Genomic DNA, 8,846 nt, shown 5'->3' with positions numbered 1-8,846 from the left:
TTCTAAGTAAAACAAATACACGCCCGGCATGATAACATATTTTTTTTTTTTTTTTTTTGAGACAGAGTCTCACTCTATTGTCTCAGCCTAGAATGTCATGGTGTCCATAGCTCACAGAAACTTCAAACTCCTGGACTCAAGCCATCCCCTTGCCTCAGCCTCCCGAGTAGCTGATACTACAGCCATGTGCCACCATGCCCAGCTGATTTTTTCTGTTTTCAGTAGAGATGAGGGTCTCATTCTTGCTTAGGCTGGTGTTGAACTCTTGAGGCAGTGCACCCACCTTGGCCTCCCAGAGTGCTAGGATTATAGGCCTGAGCCACCACGCTTGGCCCATTTCTTTCTTTCTTTTTTTTTTTCTTTATTTAAATCTCCCCATGTAAATTGTGGTGAGTCATTGAGGGAAATAGCCAAAGCCATCTCATGTGTGCCCAGGACGGTGAAAGGAGAAGTACTCCTTGCCCTCTGGAAGTTTCTTTGGGAAGACAAGCCTAATATATGAAACAGTTAGGGACCTGAAGTGCCAACACACCTGGGTGTGAGGCCTTCCAGGAGGGAAAGATCTCTACAGGTTGGGGCCGAGCAAAGGGGAACGTGAACTGGTTCTGTGCTGAGGAGAGGTGTGTGTGCAGCCATCAGCTTGGTGCTCAGGGGATGGGGTTGATGAAGAGCTAATCTGGGCCTGTCAGGGGCGTGAATGAGTGTGAGTTGGGTGGACCTTGGGTGGACCATGGCTAGTGATGGCAAAAAGTGGGAGCAACAAATGGATGGAGGGTGGTTCAGGGACGGGGAGAAGAAAGGTCCCAAAGAACTTGGAAGCCGAGCAGTGAAGTTCAAGCTTGAAGTTATAGGCCAGAGTGCCTCTCTGCATAGCAGTCTGGCCCAAAGATATTTTTATTGACCATCTTCCCATGAAAGTTTTCAAGCACACAGGTTGAAAGAGCTGTCCCGTGAAGAACACTTGTATACCCACAACCTAGGCTTTCCCAACCACATGTACCATACTTGCCTTTTAATATACATGTTTTTTCATCCATCAAAATTGGTAAGGCTTCCTGCAAAAATCTGAACTTTTTCTTTTAAAGATAGGCTCTCGCTCTGTCACCCAGGCTGGGGTACAGTGGCACAGTCATAGCTCTCCGCAACCTCAATCAAACTCCTGGGCTGAAGGGATCCTCCTGCCTCAGCCCACAAGTAGCTGAGACTATAAACACATGCCATTTTGCCCAGATAATTTTTCCATTTTCAGTAGAAACAGGGCTCACTCTTGCTCAGTCTGCTCTTGAACCCCTGATCTCAAGCAGTCCTTCCACCTCAGCTTCCAAAGTAGCTGAGACTACAAGCATGTACCACCATGCCCAGACATGGCACGTGTCTCAGACTCCTGGCCTCAAATGATCCTCCCATCTCAGCCTCCCAAAATGCTGTGATTACAGATATGAGCTACCATACGTGGCCAAAAATCCAGATTTCTGACTTCCTTTGAGAACTGGAAGACTTGGCCAAATTAGGCCTGCATTCTTTTGCACCACCAAAAAGCTAAATCGTGGTTACCTAGAACAAATATTCATACTCAAGTGTGCCCTAGTCCCCATGTCCCTGACATTAAGGGCTGAGGGTCAGTTGCTGCTTACCCTAGAGCTGGCCACCTTTATTCTTTTGTTCAGAGCCTGACCCCTGCCATAGGCAATGAAGAATCAATGTAGTTCCAAGGTGACTTGGATGAAAACCAGTATAGGAGGAATATTAGTGGTATGAACTGGAAATTATTCACTGATGCTGAATAAATATCAAGCAGTTATTAAGTAATTAACTGTTCAAGACTGAGCCCCCAAACCTGCAGAAGCCACTTCATTACAACCATGTGACACATGCATGAGACTCAGAGCAGCACAGAACAGGGGAGAAATACAGGTTTCTTGGAGTAATAATACCCTGCCACCAGCAGACATGTCAGTCACCTAAGAGAAATGCATTATTCAGCTGTGATGGACTTGTTAACAACTGGCTTATTCATCGCAAGTTGAATAAGATAGTCTGTAAGGGATCAAACAGAGCATCTATTGATGCCCCCATCAGCTGACAGCTTATTAGAATTAGTCACAAATGAAAGCGCCACACTGCAGCAACTGGTTTTCATGTCCACAAGTTCAAAGGGGATTGTCAGAATCTATATGCGGGTGGCATGGCCATGTGCCTCATCCTCCTGGAACCTGCCTTTGAATTTAGGTTAATGGTCTAGGATCCTGTTTTATTTGGAGATGTCCCCAAATAAAGGGTGTGGTGATCAGAGCCATGCCTGGGAATTCGGCCTGGTCTGTCTCTGCTTGCCTGAGTGCAGACGACTCTCTGCTCAGGGCCAGGAAACAGGAGGATGCCCAATGCCCTCTCTGTCAACACCCTATAAATAATCTCCTTGTTCTTTGACATTCTTCCACAATGGCTCTCACCACGCCTCCCTGGCCTAGGCACCATTACATCACTCTCCCCAGCGCATCCAGACTGTTTCTAGCAACAGCTTTGTTTATTTGTTGGAGAAAAGAAGAAGAGCTTGCCCCCCCCTTTTTTTTTTAAACTTTCAAATTAGACATTGGGCTTTTCTTACAGGCAGTGAGTGTTTCATGTTTGCAGGGTCTGAACTGGGTGTTTGATGAAGAGAAGTAATTTGAAAGAGGATCAGAAGCAGAAGAGTGTTCGGTACCTGGATTGAAAGGGCCATTTAACATAGTTGTTTAAGAGCAGCTGCTCAGGTGGCCTGGGTTTGATCTTGGCTTAGCCATTTACTGCTATTGACTCTGGGCTGGTTTAGTTACTGAGCATCAGATTCCACATCTCTGAAGTGGGATTAAATGAGGCAGCAGATGTAGTGTTTTTAGCCCAGAGGCTGACACAGAATAAGCGAGTGATAAATGTTAGAGCTCCAACCGGGCAACTCCAAGTCATGGAGCCATCATCGAACTGTTCTTTGACTTTACAAAGCACCAGCTAAATCACCTTAAGCTTCCTCTTTCTTTCTTCCTTTCCCTTCCTTTCCTTTCCCTTCCTTTCCTTTTTCCTTCCCTTTTTCCTTTCTTTCCTTTCCTTTCTTTCTTTCTTTCTTTCTCCTTCTCCCTTTCCCTTTCTAGGGTGAAATGGATGCTCAATGGCCACAAAACAACACATGTCCACTCTAGCAGGAGGGCACATGTTCCAGGATTAATCTTCAGTGTTCTTAAGGAAATGACAAGCAAGAGAAACAAACATAGCTTATCAGAGGTCTTGAATCATTCATTCAGTGTCTGTTCTGTCCCTCAGGAGAAGTTGGAAATGCAGCATTCCGAAGGCTACCGGCAGATCTCAGCCTTGGAGGATGATCTTGCACAGACCAAAGCCATCAAAGACCAATTGCAAAAATACATCAGAGAGCTGGAGCAAGCCAATGACGACTTGGAAAGAGCCAAGCGGTATGCTGGGAAGGACAAAACAGGCTTGGGGGGCATTTAGTCTCTGGTTTTTCTCCCCAGCATCTAGGTGCCTAACTCCTACACACTGTGTGAAGCAGAGAACTCAGCAGTGAGCAAAGCCAAGCCAGTGCCCTTGTGGGTCTCAGTTTCATGGGGAAAACGGACAATAAGCAAATCAGTGCAACTTAATTACAGCAATAAGTACTGAAAGTCCCGGGTGCTGTGGAGCATGTAATAGGATATATTTATTTGACTGTAGGTAGGAGAATATCAGGAAAGGCTTCCCAGAAGAAATGCCAGTTAGGCTAAGAACAGGGGGATGAATAGCCATTATCCATCGGACCTGAGTGAGAGAAGAACATTCCAGACAAGAGGGAGGAGCATGTGCTAAGGCCCTGAGGTAGAAAGGAAAGAAGCATATTCAACAAACACTGTTTCATAAACTGATGTGTTGATTAGCAGAATGATAATAAGAACTAACATTTCTTAGAGGATGAGCCAACATTTCTTGGAGAAATGATCACTCTGAGCTGGCCTCTTTTTTTTTTTTTTTGACAAAAATACTTCTTATTTAAAAAATTTATATGTGAATTACATACAGTGAAATGCACGGATTTTAAGAGTACTATTCTATAGTTCTGGCAAATGTGTCCATGCAAAGTATAAGCCAACTTCTGTTGAGATACAAAATTTTATTTGCCCCCAAAGCAACTTGGTTAACTTTTGTGTGTGTGTGTGTGTGTATGTGTTTGCCTTGGGGAATGTAATATGCAGTTTTAACTTTCTAGTCTCCGTGGTTAATATTGTATCACTTCCTGCAAAATGTAACAACTGAGCAACCTTAGAGTTTCATTTACCACCTTGGCATTGTATGCTGGAGTTGTAATATCTATGTAATACCTACAAATGTGTGGATTCCACAATACATTGTTACAATTTTTTCTTTAAAAACTCATGTATTTTAAAGACATTGAAAGGGTAGAAATACCCTTTTATATCAACTGGCACATTGGGTGCCCTTCATTCTTTTCCTAAAGATTAAAGGTTTCTTGGAGTGTAGATATGCTGGCAATGAATTCTCCTTTTATCTAGAAATATCTTTATTTTGCCTTCATTTTTTTTTCTTTTTGAGACATAATCTTATTATGTCACCCTTGGTAGAGTGCTGTAGTGTCACAGCTCACAGCAACCTCAAACTCCTGGGCTTAAGTGATTCTCTTGCCGCAACTTGCCAATAAGCTGGGACCACAGGCACCTGCCACAATGCCTGGCCATTTTTTTTGTTGCAGTTGTCATTGTTGTCTAGCTGGCTGGGCTAGACATGTTATTCAATTGTATGTGCATTCTATTAGATTTTTGAGGGGGTTTTGTTTGAGACAAGGCGAGGCTCACTGCAGCCTCAAAATACTGGGCTCAAGCAGTCCTCCCACCTCAGCTTCCTGAGTAGCTAGGGATTATTAAGCGTGTGCCATCATACCCACCTATTTTTAAATTTTTTGTGAAGTGGATCTCACTATGTTGCCCAGACTGATCTTAAACTCCTGGCCTCAAGTGGTCCTCTTGCCTTGGGTGCCCAGAGTGCTGGGATTACAGGCATGAGCCACAACGCCTAGCCTATTAGTCTATTTTTAATTCTGTCATTGTGAGCCTCCAAGAGAAAGCAGAGCTGCTCTTCCAAAAAGACTGGTGGCCACCTGGTAATGCCTTGGCCCACTGCTGAGAGCTGTGTGGATGCATCTTATTTAATCTTCAGGGCAACCTGTGCACCTCATCAGCTATGATGAGTCCCGTTCTGCTCGTGAAAAGCCCATGCCCCAGAAGGTTGGGGGACTCACCCAGGTCTGTGGCATCTAGGAACTCCTCTGTGGGACTCAGGCCCTTCTGACCCTCAGCACCTCCCTGGTCTGGGGGTACCTGATGGATTGTTACCATTTGCTTCCTCTGATAATTTTGCTTTTCTCTTACTCAGAGCCACGATCATGTCTCTGGAAGACTTTGAGCAGCGCTTGAATCAAGCCATTGAAAGAAATGCCTTCCTGGAAAGTGAACTTGATGAGAAGGAGAATCTCCTTGAATCTGTTCAGAGACTGAAGGATGAAGCCAGAGGTAAGAGGCTTTGGCATTTGTTCTATGTATCTCCACTGGTGTTGCCCCTCTCTCTATCTGAGAACTTCTCATCCCTTAGCCTTGCACAGGTCACATCTGCTGGGAATCTGTGCCCTGCCGTGCACACAGACTGTCCAGTCCGAGAATGAGGGACCACACCAGGCAAGATCTCACTTTGGTCCCTGCCTGGTGCTAGAACCCTGTAAAGATCCCTGATGGGGTATTTATAGAAATAGCATTGGGGTTCACAGACTAAGCCCTTATTTGGGGGGTTTTACAGAATTCATTTCATGCTCCCAGCTCTATAATTCACACACACCAAGCAGGCTTGATCCTCAGGAGGGGCACAAGGGTTTTCTGGGAGAGATTTCTGGTGCAATTGCTAGCTAGCCTATTATTTTGTGGCTTGATGGCAACTGATACATTTGGCATAGGACTCTCAGACCTCGTCAGCATCTGCTCTTTAGAGGTTGCCAGTTCCAGAGACACTTTCAAAGTGCAACAAGACATTGATTGATGAATGATTCAAGTTTGGGTGTATAAAAGGGTTTTTTATTTTTTTATTTCTGGTTAATAAGAGGGTACATATGAGATTTTTTTATTAAGTTCTAATTAATTGTATATGACATTAATTTGGCTTCTTATGTGTAGCTAGTGGAAGGAGGATTATGAAGTAAAACTCTGAGTTTAAAAAGTAATTATTCAGCTCGGCACCTGTAGCATATTACGGTGCCAGCCACATACACAGAGGGTGGCGGGTTCAAATCCAGCCTGGGCTAGCTAAACAACTGCAACAAAAGAATAACTGGGTGTTGTGGCGGGCGCCTGTAGTCCCAGCTACTTGGGAGGCTGAAGCAAGAGAATTGCTTAAGCCCGAGAGTTTGAGGTTGCTGTGAGCTGTGATACCATGGTATTCTACCGAGGGTGACATAGTGAAACTGTCTCAAAAAAATAAAAAGGTAGTTATTCCTATTCACTACCCATCAGTGATGAAATGGTTGAATAAATTACACAAATTTTGTGGAATGTTAAACTATTGTTACAGTGAACAGTGTATAGCAGTCGAAAGATTGCCAAGATGTAGCAGTGAAGGGGGAGAATAATGAAAATGATTCCTATTTTATGCTTAATAGATATACATAGAAACTATATGTTTGAATGTGCAAAGAACAAAAGGTTGAACAGATCCCTGCATTTAATAGTGATTATTTATGAGTGAGGAGGGACATTTCAGGGGTAGGTTAGGAAGCATGCTTTGATTTAGTATTTAGTATTCTATATACGCTGCTAGGCTGGTTTTTTTTTTTTTTTAATAATAAAAGTATTAGTGTGTCACTGCCATCATTTTTTTTTTAAATGTTAAACCTCGGTTGGGCCAGGCACAGTGGCTCATGTCTATAATCCCAGCACTTGAGAGGCCAAGGCGGGAAGATCACTGCCAGGGGCTCAAGAACAGCCTGGGCAACCTAGTAAGACCCCATCTCTACAAAAATAGAAAAATTAGCTGGGTGCTATGGCACATGCCTGTAGTCCCAGCTACTTGGGAAGCTGAGGCAGGAGGATTGCTCAAGCCCAGGAGTTTGAGGTTCCAGTGAGCTGTGATGACACTACTATACTGTAACCTAGGCAATGAATGAAGCTGTCTTTCAGGAAAAAAAATTTTTTTTTTACTTTTTTGTTTTTTACTTGGAAGAAGTACTGTAGTTTTGCAAGCCTGCTAGGCAAGGTCCTGTGGGTTTCACTTCACTCGGGGTTTCCACTTGGAGTTTTTCACCCTGGTATTTCTCCCTGAGCAGCATCTATTGTCAAACCTGCCTGCACCCTACCAACCCAAAGCAAGGGCTTAACTGTCTGAATCCTTCTCCTGATACAGATTTGCGCCAGGAATTGGCCGTACAACAGAAGCAGGAGAAACCCAGGACGCCCTTGCCCAGCTCAGTGGAAGCTGAAAGAACAGACATAGCTGTGCAGGCCACTGGCTCCATACCGTCCACTCCCATCACTCATCGAGCACCCAGCTCCAGTTTAAACACACCAGGGACCTTCAGACGTGGTGAGGGGATTGGAAGTCAGGAGGATTTTGTTGCATGAAGCATTCTAGGATGAGAATCTGTGGTGGATCCTGAGTGTAAAGCTTTGGAGCAGATTGTTTAGTGGGGAAGAAACTGGGATATTTATGGTGATGGGGCATCGAGATAGATGAGAGGCATGTTTTGAGTGTGAGGCAATAGGGAGTAGTGGGGTCTGTGGCAAAGTACAGAACGAAAACTCCATCTAGAGGGGACAGTGGCCACTGTGCTTCTACCACTGCCCATTCTTTACCCAAACCCAGAAATTCTTTTTTTGAATACGATACCTCCTAAATTTGAAATGTCAGTAATGAAATTTTAAAAGTGGAAAAAGCATTTTGTGGGTTCAGCAACACACTCATCTGGAACTAGGCTCAACGTAACCCATGTCATGTGGGAAATACTTAGATTTGAGCTTTTGCCCCAGCCCCTCTGCTGATTGCTTACCTGTGAGATTCCAGTCAGGCTCCTCACAGCAAATACTAAAATAGGCAATCATTAGGTGCTTGCTGTGTGTGCTGACCACTTGGATCAGAGTGCTTAGCACTTAAGACCTCACTGAATTCTCACTGTAGACCCATGTGGTAAGTGGGGTCCCCACTGAGTCTGGGGGTTCTGAGTCAGTAAAATAATACTGCAAGTGAATAGCAGAGCTGGGATTCAAACCTAGGCAGGTAGGCTGGCCTGCTGGACTTCCACCACCATCTACTGCCTTGACTTTAGACAGTCCAGTGGGGACAAATAGAGTAGACTATTGAAATCTGAAGAATCCCAGACTAGAGGTGGTTTCCACACATTCATATGTAGATAATCACCAGGGTGTCTTGTTAGGTCTGGGGTGGAGCCTGATATGCCACACGTGTACCAAGTGCCCCTGTAACTGTGGTGCTGCTGGGCCACAGACCCCACTCAGAGGAGGGAGGGGGACTCAGAAGCTGGTTCACTTCTCCAGGTATATTGGGTTTATCAGAAATGCTATTAATGTTAAATAACTATATGGCATCCCCAGACTTCCCAAAGGACTTGTTTTGGTTTTGTTTAAAGAGAATAACATGGCTCAGAGCCTATGGCTCAAGTGGCTAAGGCGCCAGCCACGTATACCTAAGGTGGCGGGTTCAAATCCAGCCCGGGCCCACCAAGCAACAATGACGGCTGCAACCAAAAAATAGCCAGGTGTTGTGGCGGGCGCCTGTGGTCCCAGCTACTTGGGAGGCGGAGGCAGGAGACT

At 44.7% G+C, this 8,846-nt stretch overlaps 1 protein-coding gene across 2 annotated transcripts in view; it reads left to right on the top strand.

The window, feature by feature from the left end:
* The window catches only part of NDE1 (nudE neurodevelopment protein 1), a 23,735-nt gene that overhangs the window by 10,862 nt on the left and 4,027 nt on the right, over positions 1 to 8,846 (top strand). For both annotated transcript variants that reach the window (XM_023513785.1, XM_012805744.2), the window contains exons 4-6: positions 3,295 to 3,443; positions 5,413 to 5,549; positions 7,423 to 7,602. In XM_023513785.1, coding sequence (XP_023369553.1) covers positions 3,295 to 3,443; positions 5,413 to 5,549; positions 7,423 to 7,602 — 466 coding nt within the window. The remainder of the gene's footprint in view (positions 1 to 3,294; positions 3,444 to 5,412; positions 5,550 to 7,422; positions 7,603 to 8,846) is intronic.

Source organism: Otolemur garnettii, unplaced genomic scaffold (genome assembly GCF_000181295.1).
Source record: "Otolemur garnettii isolate 467f Iridium unplaced genomic scaffold, OtoGar3 scaffold00044, whole genome shotgun sequence".
Taxonomy (NCBI): domain Eukaryota; kingdom Metazoa; phylum Chordata; class Mammalia; order Primates; family Galagidae; genus Otolemur; species Otolemur garnettii.
This window is presented reverse-complemented; position numbering and strand designations above follow the sequence as displayed.